Source organism: Rhododendron vialii, chromosome 5a, assembly GCF_030253575.1.
Source record: "Rhododendron vialii isolate Sample 1 chromosome 5a, ASM3025357v1".
Taxonomy (NCBI): Eukaryota; Viridiplantae; Streptophyta; class Magnoliopsida; order Ericales; family Ericaceae; genus Rhododendron; species Rhododendron vialii.
The window spans coordinates 11,830,993-11,845,599 of record NC_080561.1 but is presented as its reverse complement, the minus strand read 5'-3'; the positions used below and the strand labels follow the sequence as shown (position 1 = coordinate 11,845,599).

Here is a 14,607-nt window from a genome sequence, read left to right as displayed (position 1 = left end):
ACTTGATTTATTTCAAACAAGAGATACAGACCAAGAAAGCACTCCAGTAGAAAAGGATGGATAAGCATTTAACCAGATATGATGCACAACTCTCTCTTTGTGGGTGACTTATGGAAATAGTGATGTTGGGCCCACCACGTCCACCACATGGTGCCCCTACCTGAACCCGGGGATCCTGTAGGGCGGAGTGGCTTACAGGGGTTGTAGTGCAGTGCACAGTCGTTGATATCATCAATCAATGGTTCAGATCAAAAATCAATTATGACCGGTAATTAATAATTCTTACCAGTCATAATTAAAAATTATATCTCAACCATTCGCTATCAAGATCGATGATCTATGAGCGCAATTAATAATTCTTACCAGTCATAATTAAAAATTATATCTCAACCATTCGCTGTCAAGATCAATGATCTATGAGCGCCCTACAGGGTGCCTTGTAAGGCCTTCCACTACAAGGTTTTCCAATCCCCCAAACCTGGGATCGAATCTGGTCATGTTTTCTCCGACCAGTTTGGTCAAGTTTTTGAATTGGAGCCGTTCAAAAGTGTTTTGGACGGCCTAGATCTGTTCGGCAACAATTTTAATTACAAAATATCCAAAACACTCCGAACAAATTTGGGCCATCCGGACGGCTTGGTGTTGGAGGAAACTTGACCGGATCTGATCCCAGGTTGTTCGTTTTGGTATTTGGATTTTGGATTTTGAATGGAGAGAGATAGAGAGAGAAATGATGATTACAAGAAAATTTATTGGAGATTGTGCGTTGAGAAAGAATCCAAAATCTCAAAACTCAAAACGAATAAGCTCGACTGGATCCGGCCCCCTACACCTTTATCCACCACTGATTTTCTTGGGATCGATACACTTGTCTTGAAAAAAATTTGTTGAAAGATAAATGGTTTTGGGAAACGCGTGAGACCTCCAACTAATTTTTCTTTGTAAAGTTTCCTGATGCAAGATGGAGGCGTTGGCTACCACTCCCTCTCTTAATGGTAGAAGTACACAGCAACCACTTGTAAGCCCCCACTCACACCAAGAAATTTTTGGGTGCCGGGTGGGTATTACATGGTGTCCGCTCGGTGCATCCGGACTGTTCATCTCAGCTTTAGAGGGAGAGAGAGGAGAGAGAGAGAGAGGAGAGAAAGTGATGGGGTGAGAGAAGAGAGAGTTCCAAATTAAGCCTCCAACACACTTTTGAATGACCCGAATGAGTTGCTCGGATATCACGTGGACACGGTCACGTGCTACCTACCCGGTACCCAAAAATTTCTCACACCAATGACCTTCGATAGAAAGAAAGATGGTGCTAACCTCAGAAATTCAACACATGAAAAAGTTCTCTGTTTTTTTTTTTAGCAACATGGAACATAAGGATATATAAACTATGCCATTACCGACTTAGCTAGAGTATGTGCAAATTTAACATTATGCCTTAAACCATCTCCAATCTTGGCTCATTTTTTAATTTAGACCCCTTTTATTTTTCGGATAAAAGGAGCAAAAATTAATCTCCAACGGCTCACCTATATCTCTACCCAAAATGAGTTTTGCCCACTTCTCTATTCCATTATGGAAACATCGAAGCCTTAGACCATCCACAGTAGTATAATTAAAAGTCAATTATTATTAAAGTTAACAATGTTGGTGCAAAAGAGTCTCACAATGGTATAATCAAACTTAGCAACATCTTTAGAAATAATCAGATTTTGGGTTTTGAATAACCAAAACTAGCAACCTTTTTCAATAATCAAAAACTCTTCTTAGCCTCCCACTTTTCCCTCTTGATCAATGCAACATCTTTAAGTGTTCATTGCTTTTCAAGTACAATATTGACTCATCATTCTTCCCTTCATTCTCTTTTTGTTTTTTTTGCTTTGGTTTTTTGTCTTCCTTTTGGTTGGATTTGGTTGTGTGCATCATCCTGGAAAACAATCTCGCCAAGGGGAGTTGAACTTGGTGCATGGTGATAGAGTGGATAATGGTGGACTGCCCATGTTATCCAAACCAATGGCTTGACTATGTGGGTTTGATGATTTTTTGGATGTCTTGGTTGTGTTTCAAATAAGAACTTGATTGTTCTACTTCGAACTGTGATTTAAAATCAGCCAACAATGCTCATACTTGAACTTATGAATCGTAATAGAGAGAAATGAATAGCGGAAAATAGGGGGAGGGGGAAAAATTGTAATGAATCCCTTATTTTGATTATGAACTAGAAGTGACCATTGTGAACCTCAATATTGTTAAGCTTAACAACCTCTTAAATGAATAATCAAAGCTGATGTGTCAACTTTTGATTATTCGTTTTTGATTATACCACTGTGGATGGCCTTAACCCATTTCCTTTTACCTTTTTTTCAAGGCTGAATCTTATCCCTCTTTTATGTACCATTTTGCCATTGAAAGCCTTTTTTTTTATGTGGTAAACAGATTGAGTTTTGTGATTGGAGATGCACTTGTCCAAATAGAGTTTTTGCATACATTTTTACTCAAATTTAGGTTATATTTGGGGTGGAGGCTGGAAATGCTCTAAGGTGGTGTTTCGCTTTCCCCCTTAAAAAATAAATATTTATTTGCAATTTTCAAGCTTAATAAAAGGCTTACTAAAATAAAAATATATATGTAATATGGATCTTGTCTCTGAAAAAAAATTGAAAAATTATTTTCGTAAACTTATTATTTTTAAGCTTGAAAATAAATTTTTATTTTTTAATTACTTATTTGAGAATCTGGAACGGGCCCTAAGAACATCTCCGATCCTTATCCATTTTAAGACCCAAATTCAAAATTTGGGAAAAACCTCAAAAATCCATCTCAAATGTTTTACCGGAATCCATCCCTCTTTTGGATTTTATCCATTTGTTTTCAACCCAAACCTCCTTCTATCTTTTCTCTGAGATTCGCCGGAGCAATCCAAACCCTTTTGGTCTATCGTCAGAGCTTTGTCGGAGCAACCAAAACCCTTTCGATCTGCCGTCGGAGCTTCCCAAACCTTTTCCATCTGTCGCTGGAGCTGCTGAGCTTTCACCGGAGTTCACCGGAGCTGATTCTCTCCTCCATTGAATATGTTAAAAATTAGGGCTGCGTACGGTCTGGATCAGATCAGATTCTTGAGAATCAAATTCTAATTCGCGAGTCACGGTTTTTTGAAAATGAAATCCGTATCCGGACCAAAAGTTTCACGGTCCGATTCCAATCCGAACCGTGAATTACAATTTAGTCCCGATTTTGTCCACGGATTGCATTAACCAACAACCAAGAAACCTGGATTTTCAATTTTTTCTATGTAAAATTCAATAGTTTCCAGCAAAGTAAAAACAAGTATTTTAATAAAAGTAACACATTACACATTACAGTAACTCAATAATTCAATAGTTCTCAGCAAAGTAAATACATTACAGTACTTGAATAAAAAAGTAAACACATTACACATTACACATTACACATTACAGTACTTCAATGAAAAAAGCAATTCTAACAAAGTACTTGAATAAAATAAAACACACCAAAGAACTTTAAAAAAAAACACAGTGGTAAGGAAGTACTTCAATAGAAAAAAAAAAAACATCAAAGTAGATTTTTATATAATTACTGAGTAATTTATAAAAATAGGTGTAAAATTATTATTATTTACTACATGTTACATATATATATATTCTATATTTTTTATTTTTTATTTTTTAATATATCACGGTTCGGTTCGGATAATCTGCGGTTTTCAAATGAAAATTCAATCCTAATCCATATCCCACGGTTTTTTAATTTTGAATCCGTGTCCGGACCATTAATCTAAAGACAAATTCCAAAAGATATGGATTGGATCAGTTCAGTCCGGTTTCACAGTTCACCGAGTAATAAATTAAGGTCAAAATTGGATTTTGCCACGGGAGATACTCTATCCAATTTGAGTTTTTGAAAAACAATTTGCAAATCAGAGCACAACGTACTCATAACATTTTACTAGTAACAACCACCTCAACCTCAAGTAGGGGTGATTTTAGTTCGGTTTGGTTTGGGGTGAAATTTTCGAATACCGATTCGACTTGGTCCAAGTATTTCTAGGACAGATCCCGATCGGAGTTGAGTTCGATTCGTGTGGGATCGGTCCGGTTGGAAATTTTGGAGATTTTGGTCTGCTCAAAATATAAAATTTCTATTTAATTTAAAATGTATATATGTAAAATACATAAAAAAATGTATATATGTAAAAAACAAAAAAAAAGTATATATGTAAAATACATTAAAAAAATGTATTTTATCTACGACACCCTACAACGCAACGCACGCACGCACGCACGTTTTGTTCCCGTAAAGCAGAAGTCAACTCATCGGCTACGCAAACAAATTTGAAAAATACTCGGACGGACGAGCAAATACTCTACGCTGAAAATGGACCTGAGTGCACATGCCTACAAGTATCGATCTGTACATACCGAGATTTCGTTCATTCCTCAGTTCGAGGTTTGAAAACTGACCAAAATGTTACCAGTATGCTTAAATTTTGGCCAAAGCTTTTAGTTGAGATTAGCTATGGGTATTTTCTTCGAGCACCATGTGTTTGTTAAAATGCTTCTCTCGTCTATTTACGAGCTATATTTCCTTCTTTAATGGCTGCTTTAGGGTATTTGATTGTTCCACGTCGGTTGGAAAAGATAAGAAGGCAGCATTGATCTTTTGATAAGGTTATATGATATGTATGATCACCCCTTCACGCTGGGCAATTTTATTGTCTTGAGAATTTAAAACTGCAGTAGATGAACCTAACCTCAGTAGTTGTGTATTAAAAAAATGATGAGTAGAAGAGAGAGAAAAGGAGAGATTAGGAAGTTGGAGGGAGATGGAGACAGATTAAGTATTTTGATGGTTACTCACCATCTCTTTGCTTTCCTTTTTGGGGCAGATATCGAGCTCCTATGTATATCTTGAGTTTTTGGTTATTAGAATTTTAGAAGCTTAATTTCATCCCAAAAAGAAGAAGAAAAGGGCCAAGGAAAAAGAAATAGATATAATAGAAGGTGGAGATGCTTATCTCATACCTTAGATGACGAGAAAGAAATGAGAGAGTAGAAAAGGGCTGTGTTACGCTTAGAAGAGACCTAGGATTCACTAATAGATTTTATTGAGATTTGGTTGATGAATTGGTTTGAGTTGAGGGGTCGTTCCGCTAAACTATACAGAAATGGACTAAAACCCATGTTGTCATGAATTTCTAGGCAAGTCATTTTCCACACATATATCAACTAAAATATCATTTACTGGAAACAACTTGACTATTGCCATTAACCTGTAGTCTAATGATATAGTGGAAATGCACATCCAAGAAAATTGTTGTCCTTAATTTTTGTGAAAGCTTTGCTTGAGATTAGCTTGATTTAGGTAACAATAAGACGGGTATTTTGTTGGCTCACTTTTTTGAAGCACATTCTGGTCACCATGTGTTGGTTAAGATGTTTGAGGTCTGATTGTCATTCTTATAGGGTATTACTGATATTCAGTATGATTTAGCTGAGATTTGGTGTTTTGGTGACTTCGTTCGAGTTTTTAGAACTGAAGAAAAAATAGTTCCTTTAATTTTGGAAAAACTTTTGCGTGAGATTAGCTATAGCCTATAGGCATTTCTCACGTTAACACCTAGGGGTTGGTGCAGTGGCAGTCACCTGGTTGCAAAGTGAGCGGTAGTGGTTGGGAAACGAGCTGGCATGATTTATAATTGTTAGGATCAAGCACTTACCATCTTACCAAAACCCGCAAGTAGTGGTAATTGGTAAAGGCGCAACTTTATTTTCTTATACTAAAGCACAGCTGGTCCCAAACGTCACTGTTCGACCCACTTGGGCAGGATGTTGGCTTGCAACCAACAATCCCCCTGGCACCTGCCCGCAAGCAGCATGCCATCCAGGGGAATCGAACCCGTGACCTTGGCTCTGATACAAATTGTTAGGATCAAGCATTTACCATCTTACCAAAACCCGCAGCCGCTGGTAGTGGTAAAGGCGCAACTTTATTTCCTTATGCTAAAGCGTAGCAGGCCCCAAGTGTCACAGTTCGACCCGCTTTTGCAAGATGTTTGCTCGCGACCAACAATAACAACCCATAGAGCATGTAGTCGTGAATAGAGCTCAATGGAAAAATAGGATTCATGTAGACGACCCTAATTGATTGCAACAAAAGGCTCGGCTTGGTTTGGTTCATACGTCATAGAACTAGGGGCCTCTTAAGCCTTTGATCTGGACCTCGACTCCCACCTGCTGCTATCAATTCCTGTGTTGGGCTAGTTCATACTGTATTTTGCCTCGGCTTTAGTTGAGCTTGCTAGTTTACATCTTCAAGCACATTTTGTTCACCACATGTTTCTTATAATGTTAAGGAGGTTTGGCTGCAGTACACTAATTCTTTTAAGAGTTAGGAAGCGAAAGTGGCTAACTCTGATATCAAGAGTAAAATGAGTTAAACCTATCTCCTTGTTCTATGGTCTGCCTCAGGGTTTTCAATTTTCCCGTTAGGGTTGGAGAAGATAAGTATGAAGGTCCCAACAACTAGGGATGTATGCTAGTTGGTTGGAATAATGCTGCCTTAACACATAAGCGCCCAAACAAACAATGCTATTTGATAAGGCAATATGAATGATTCCCACCCCACTCCCTCTCGTATTTACTTATTGTTTTCTATGATGTGATTACTAATTTTGCATGGAACTGCTAGACAAGGGAAGCTGCATTAGGTGAAACTAACCTTAATATTTGGGCCCTTAAATAAATGTTCAGGGAGGGAGAAAGGAAACAAAAGGGAGAAATGAAAGATTAAGCATTTGATGGAAGAGAAAAAAAGGGTTGATGAAAATGAAGAAGATATGTCTGAAAGTTTAGATGATTGTCTCACCACTTAAAAGGATGAGAAGGAAATAAGAGACAGAACACGCCACTTAGAAGAGACAAAAGAAAACTTTGCTTCAATTGTCCTTTCAAAGTAAACCTTAATTTAAAAAGCAAATTAGAAATTGGTTAATGAGCTATTAGTGTATTAATGAGCACACCCTTAGTCCTGTATACTACACCTTAAGTTTGGTTGAAGTACAAACCAAAAGAACATATAGGTTATTTGGCTTAGATTTTCTATAATTGTTGGCTTCATTAGCTCTTATAGTCCTTCATATGGTACAAGCAGAAGCAGCAGCTGCTGCCTCTCAGATGCAGCTTCTGACTGAGTCATGCAGTGGTACGTACAGTTGGATCAGGTGGTTGCATATCCATTTGCTGGTTATGCTGGTATTCTCAGTGCAAGCAGTCCTAAGTGGCAAGATCATCAAGTTTTTACCTGGATATGATGGTGAACTTCCTTTCAAACTCGAGACAGGGTAAGCCTTTTCTTTTCTTTTCCATTCCCTGTTTCGTTTGTCTTTTCAAGGATCTGTGATTTTCAATTTTAGATCTTGTTTGAGTTGAAAAATAGAAGTGTTGGTTTGTGCTTTGAGTTGACAAAGGTAAAGTGTTCGTTTGTGCTTTCAGTTGAAAAAGGGAAGTTGTTTGTGCTTATATTATGAGTTTGTTGTCATCAGATACATTAGCGTTGACAATTCAGAGTTGTTCTACTATTTCGTTGAGTCAGAAGGGAACCCTCAAGAGGACCCTCTCTTTCTTTGGCTAACGGGTGGTCCTGGCTGTAGTTCTTTCAGTGGACTCATTTATGAAGCAGGTGTGTAATTATCCGGTTCTCCTTTCTCACGTAAGGCAGGAAATGATGAATGGATAACAAAATTCTACCGTTCTTTGATCAGTTTTTCTTGGAACTTTTCACATTGTCATGTATATCTGTTGAGATGGCCCGAGACTTATTGTCCAACATTTTCAGAGTAAATTAATCATTCAAAGTTTCCCCCTTGGTTTTTTCCTCATTCTTGCTTCTTGGTTTAGCTTCAACAGTGTGTGCGCTCTCCAGAGATTAGCTGAAGTACTTACCCCATTTTTTTTTTTTTTAATATCTCAGGTGTCCAGGCGAGTTTACATGCACCTCGACTAATCATGTCTCCTTTTTCTACAACTTATGTTATCGTTATTTCATTAAGTTGCCTCTTTTAAATCAGTAAAACATGCAACTAAGCACAACTAGAATGTTCTCAGCTTTCTTTTTTTTTTTTTTTGTCATTTCGAATTTGTGAGTAGTATTTGGCATTTTGTGATAGCTAATTATGTGGACAACTCTGTCTATGTGACCTTAACACTTGATATTTTTGTTAAGGTCCAATGGAGTTTGACTTTGAAAACTATACTGGAGGGTTACCGAAATTGAAATATTACCCCTATACATGGACGAAGGTGAATTTCTTACAATGTTTCTTTTGTTTTGTTCATCTCTTTTGGTCTCTGGTGTAATTTGTTCTTAAGTGCGCGATAAAACAGGCTGCTAGCATGATATTTCTTGATTCACCTGTGGGCACTGGTTTCTCCTATGCAAGAAACCCAGAAGGTTGGCTTTCATCGGACACAAAATCAGCTGAACATTCCTACCAGTTCCTCAGGAAGGTGAGTTAGAAAACAATTGATGAGTCCGTCACTACCACCTCTCTCCGGTTTTGCTGTATGTGGGGGCCATGAGATTGAACAAGCAACATAATATTTGAGAATTGAATTGGAAGAAGGTAAAGATGTTGTCAAGTTGGCCAAGCGTAAAATTTTGATTTATGAACTAGCTCAGAGTCACTTCAAATTTCATAGCTTGATTTTGACAACGATGTGAATACAACTACTTTTGTTGCTGTACCACTGGCATGGGCACCTTGCAAAAGTAGTCAAAAGTTTCTAGGGAAGCCATGGAAAACTTGGTCGTTCATTCACTTTTTGTTTTCTGAACATGATGCAGTGGATAATTGAACACCCACAATTTCTCTCTGTCCGACTATTTATCGCCGGTGATTCTTATGCTGGCATTCTGATTCCATTGATCACTAAGAAGATAATAGATGGTAATCTTATTATCACGACGATCATTTTTTACTCTTCAAATTATAGCTCATTTTTGGCGTTTAAACTATCGATTTTCAGGTAACAAAGACAAAGACAAACTGTATCTGAATATCAAGGTACATGATCTTATTAGATGTTGATGACTTTTAGTTAGTCATTTGACTCATTTTTTTTGTCTATGAAATTTACTGCTGCATTATGGTTCCGAGTATTATATGATCAATATTATTTGTAATGGTGTCAGGGGTATTTGATTGGGAGCCCAGTGACTGATTCAAGTATTGATACGAACTCAAGAGTTCAATTTGCTCATGGGATGGCACTAATATCGGATGAGATCTATGAGGTGAATCAAAATCTGCAATTGTAAAGGCTCATTAAATCGGGCTAGGATAGGCAATAGGTGTTTTTGGGTCAACGATCTTTTATCCTTAAAATCTGTGTTACGGTTCCTCGTTACACTCATGTCCGCATGATGTACTCGGATCTCAAAACAGATGGATTTTGAGGCACGCCAAGTTTTGACTTTTGAGACAAGAAACCTTTTGTTACAAGGTTTTTTATTTTATTTTTTATGCTCTTGTGGTAATTGTTACAATTTATGCTTTTTTCAGAATGCAAGAAGAAGTTGCAAAGAGAACTATGTTAATGTAGATCCAGAAAATGCTGCATGTTCAGCAGCCCTTGGTGATATCCAGATGGTAAGAGGAATTTAACTAGTTGTGAATTCCAGTACGCAGTATTTCCTAGATCAATGTACTTCTCTTGGCTTAGAAGTTGTGACCGTTTGAATTTGTAGTGCGTGAAAGATCTGTTTGACGGTGATATCTTGAAACCAAACTGTGATTTATTTTCCCCCGAAATTGGAGAAAACCCGGATCGAAGATCTCTTGAAGAAGGCGCATCAAAGTTCCTACAGTCACAATCAATGAATCCGAGAGCTTGGTGCACTGTAATCTCTCTCTCTCTCTCTCTCTCTCTCTCTCTCTCTCTCTCTCTCTCTCTCTCTCTCTCTCTCTCTGTGCGCGCGCGCACCACACACAAATACCACTGCTAAAATGACGAGTGAGATAGCGCTAACCATTCATTGGGTTTAAGGGTTGCAGATATTGTTTCATCAGGACTCAATTGCCAACTACGCATCATGGATAGACGGTGTGCCGGGTACTTTAGTGTCACAACATCCTTAATAGAAACTGAAAAAAATACTGCTGCGATATTAGTATTTTAAAAATAAAAATAAAATAAACAATACTACTTCAAAGAAACAAGTAGAGTTGTGTTAAAATGATAATTGGAAGGGGGTGTAAAAAAAACCCAATAAGAGTTACATGGTGCTCACTTTGGGTGACAATTTACATGACTCCTTGAATTGTGTAGGCTAGATGAAAGTATAACTTCAAAATGGTGTCGAAGCTGATCGCACTAATTTTGAGTTATACAAGCGTTGTCACATAGTATAAAAAAACAAGATCGTATAACAAGACTCATTTTTTGGACAGTAGATGTTGAGGTTGACTCTGGATAAAAAAAACCAAAAGATGTTGAGGTTGACTGGTTTCTGCTCTCAGCTTCTTCTTCCCTCTCCCAGTTTAAAATGTTGAGCTTACATGGCTATTTATAGGCCCCGAAGAGCCTTATACATCCTTCTTCTATTAAGAAAGTGTAAGTGGTAGTTGAGAGCTTACAATATTGGAAGTGGTTGGATGTTGGTAGTTGTAGATTTGAGCCAAAAAGATGAGTGTGTCAGCGCGCGATTGTGTATGAATGAAATGTAAAGATAGTTAGGTAGCTAATTTTTGTTCTTTGACAGGATTTCGTGCTTCAACATAGTTCCATTTGGCAAAACGATGATAGTGTTCAAGAGGCATTACATGTTCGAAAGGTATAATGAATGGTAATACTGATACATACAAGTACATGCAACATCGATTAATACCTCCTCACAGAGAATCTGATGTAGTTTAATGATGGCAATCAGGGAACTATTCCGCATTGGAAGAGATGCAACAACAGCATATTATATACTATAGATGTCGTGAGTGTTGTCTCTGTTCATAAAGAACTCAGTAGATCGGCCCTGGAAGTACTTGTAGAGAGGTCAGACTATGATACTTTGCATGCTCTCCGCTCCAGTGTTTTTCCTGTGTTTTTTTCCAGTACAGTTTACTGCAATGTTCTTGTGAGAATATTCTTAGTTCTATTAATGAAAACTGATTTACGCTTAGATTTTTTTTTTGGTGAACTCACCAGCATAATGTAGGTTGAAATTTTCTAGGCTCTGTTTGTTTCGGCGTAAAATGTTTTCCGGTAAAATGTTTTACTTATTTTCCGGTGTTTGATGGCATAAGAAATGGGAAAAATATTTTACATGTAAAACATTTTCTATTAATTGAATGAAAATGATTTACCCTTAAATCTTTCGTAAGTTATTTTCCGAAATGAACCATCTGAATTCTACTGCAATACTCATTGCTCAGTTTTCTCTATCGTCATTCCTAACCCATATTCAATTCCCTTATTCTCATCTCTCTCTCTCTCTCTACACTATTTTGTCGATTTCTGAAAATGGTGCCACTGAGATTTGATTATTTTGTGGCCTTTTTTTTGGATAACCATTGTTTTGAAAAATATTTTTCATATGCCAACCAAACACCGGAAAATAAAAATTTAAAGTTTGATTTCTGAAAAAATATTTTACATGAAAAACATTTTACATTGTAAAATATTTTACATCAAAACAAACAGAGCCTAAATTCAAAGCCTCGGTTGTGGGTGTTTTGGTTTGAATTAAACGACTGCGAAGGGAAACATCGAAGTGCTTAAAGTTATTTTGTTGTATCAAAATCGAAGTGCTTAAAGTTATTTTGTTGTATCAAAATCGAAGTGCTTAAAGTTATTTTGTTGTATAAAAAACAGGAAGATGTTCTGCAATGAAAATGAAACGAGTACTGATTTTGCATTCCCTTTTGTGTTCCCTCATTGATTATTCCATTGCATTCCCTTTTGTGTTCCCTCATTGATTATTCCATTGAATACCGAGTAATTTTCCAAGCTTATTCCAACTTTGCTCACCCCTAATATCTCCCTCTCTTCCACAGTGGTGATCACGACATGATAGTCCCGTACATGGGTACGTTAAAATGGATAAAGTCTCTCAACTTGACCCTCGTCGACAATTGGAGGCCATGGTTTATCGATCATCAAGTTGCCGGGTGGGTACTTTTCTTCTTTCAAATTTATTGTTTGGGTAAATTATTAGCAGCATTGTGTAATTTCATTGATACTTCTATTCATGCTACTTCTAACTTCTGAGTGCAGATACACGATGAAGTATTCAGATCATGGATATCGTTTGACTTTTGCAACTGTGAAGGTTAGACAAAATTATATTTGTGATTTACTTTGTAACTGGTTTTCACACTCTGCACAACTCTCTTTTTTGTCCTTTCGCATTTTATATATACAATGTTGTCCTCCCAGGCAGAGACGTGCCCCCACCCCATCCCTCGTTTATATATATATATATATATATATATATACTGCAATTTTTTAAGTTAAAAATCAGTGGTTTTTAGTAAAAAATGAGTGGAAGAACGAGAAAATCACACAAAAAACTCGATAGGGAGAACTTGCTCGACGCTCAGTTTACTTCGTCGTTGCCGGTCGCTTGTCTCTGTGGTCATAGCTGGTCACCTCACTGTTTTCCTTACCCATCATCAATTAAATTTGGGGCTACATAAAACTTTTTTGATCGGCAAAAGTAACATTTTTATTGAAGAGACTTTTTATTATTTCCTTTTTAAGGTTTGTAATATATATTTTGATTGTTCGGGAAAATTAGGCTTTCATTTCTTTACTTGGTTTTTACTCAATGATTGAAATTTACAATTCAATTTCCCATAGTTTGTGGCTTTGTGCTTAATTTTGATTTTTGCTTAAGGCTATTAGTACAATGTGCCCTCATGTGAAGCAAATCCTGGGTCTGCCACTGCTCCCACGTGTGAAAATGTATACAAATGAACGGTTAATCTTGTTAATTAATGTATAAAATGACAAAGAAAGGAGTGATTATAAAATTGGGGAGTGTGAAAACACAGCCCTTCTCTACTCTGGAATAGAGTTGAAGATAATGAAGAGAGTTTACAAAATTTATATTTGTGCTTTGTGTAGGGCGCAGGCCACCCAGCGCCACAATTCTATCGCAGGGAGTGTTATTATTTGTTCGACAGATGGGTTAATTACAATCCTAATTAGCTAGCCACTAGCACCTTCAAGTTTGAAATTCCATTTTCTACCGCATATTGAAGGCTTTGAATGGTTAATGTGTTTGAAACGAAGACGTATTATAAGCATGATGTGTAATGGCCCGCATATTTTGTACCTCTTTGAGATCCTATTTAAAGCTGGAGCTTTGTGCACTGATATTATCCTATACCTTGTGAAAACTGGAATCTTGGTGTAATGCAGTTTAATATCCAAGATTTTTGCGTTACCATTTCATTTTCAACTTTGCTCTAGCCAAATTGGAAAGTTGATAGTACTATTTTCAAGTAAGATACAGACCAAGAAAGCATTTCAGTAGAAAAGGATAGATGAGCATTTTGACTAGATATGCTGCACAACTCTCTGTGTGTGGCGAGACCCGTCATGTGGTGTCCCAATATTTTTATTCACCACATATTTTTTGTGGGTCAGAAATGTGTGGTGAATAAGAGTGTTGGGGCATCATGTGACAGACAGAGCCCCAATATCTTTATTTACCACATATTTTTGTGTGGTGAATAAGATTGTTGGAGGTAGACCACCAAATAATTTTTCATGATAAAGTTTCAAGCCTCTGCCACCGTCGTTTTCAAGGAGCGTTTCTTGAATTTCATTGCCATAAAAGCCTTCTCTGCTCTCACCATGGCAATGGTTTATAATCCTATTTAGTCCCCTCTCGAGGGGTACCCCAATTGCCCAGTTTCCCAAACAGTCCTGCTACACACATAGTAATCTATGCACAGATTGTGCTCATATTTGGTTGTGGGGCCCACCACGGATTTCACACAAATTATCTGAGCCGTTCATTAAATGTAAAACATTTTTTCAAAGGTTCTCGTAAAAAATAAGCTCAATCCAATACCTATAGGTGCTTCATCCAACCATCTAACTTTTCATTCAGATTTTCGGATAATGAAAAGTTATATGATTGGATCGAGCACCTATAGGTATTAGATTGAGATTATTTTTTACAACGACCCTTAAAAAATGTTTTACATTTAATGAATGGCTCGAATAATTTGTGTGGGACCCGTGGTGGGCCCCACAATGAAATCTGTGCACACAGATTGTGTATGTGTGTGTAGACTTTCTGTTTCCCAAATTGCCTTGTGCCTCAATCATGCGCGAGACCTCTACTTGGGTCTAGCCACACTGACGAGCCCACTAAAGAGTTTTGTAATATAAAAGGTTTGAAGTTTTGTATCTAAATAATGTGGGACCAAGGTTATTGGAAAGATTTGAAAAAGTTCCAAACTCATGTTTTAAAATACACATTACCAACACCAAGACAAGTTGAATAAATGTCTCACGTCTTGCTTCTCAAAACAAATGCCGCCTATCACAATTTCAACTGGTGAAAATTTGTGCCAACAATTAT

General features: G+C 37.2%; 1 protein-coding gene across 1 annotated transcript; it reads left to right on the top strand.

Moving 5' to 3' along the window:
* The first annotated feature begins 4,296 nt into the window (after positions 1–4,296).
* On the top strand, positions 4,297–13,461 carry LOC131327983 (serine carboxypeptidase-like 17). Its single transcript, XM_058361102.1, has 15 exons — positions 4,297–4,464; positions 6,374–7,357; positions 7,559–7,695; positions 8,239–8,315; positions 8,400–8,522; positions 8,860–8,962; positions 9,042–9,079; positions 9,208–9,309; positions 9,578–9,664; positions 9,763–9,915; positions 10,777–10,848; positions 10,945–11,063; positions 12,065–12,178; positions 12,285–12,339; positions 13,137–13,461. Exons 2-15 carry the CDS (start codon positions 7,155–7,157, stop codon positions 13,218–13,220), a joined length of 1,467 nt encoding a protein of 488 aa, XP_058217085.1. The 5' UTR covers positions 4,297–4,464; positions 6,374–7,154; the 3' UTR covers positions 13,221–13,461.
* The last annotated feature ends 1,146 nt before the right edge of the window (positions 13,462–14,607 follow it).

Excerpts from the sequence above, each read along its gene's own strand:
- LOC131327983 (XM_058361102.1), top strand. The coding sequence starts at position 7,155 with ATGGTACAAGCAGAAGCAGCAGCTGCTGCCTCTCAGATGCAGCTTCTG. Across the intron at positions 9,310-9,577 it reads TATCGGATGAGATCTATGAG|AATGCAAGAAGAAGTTGCAA; the intron begins GTGAATCAAAAT and ends TGCTTTTTTCAG. Across the intron at positions 11,064-12,064 it reads CTGGAAGTACTTGTAGAGAG|TGGTGATCACGACATGATAG; the intron begins GTCAGACTATGA and ends TCTCTTCCACAG.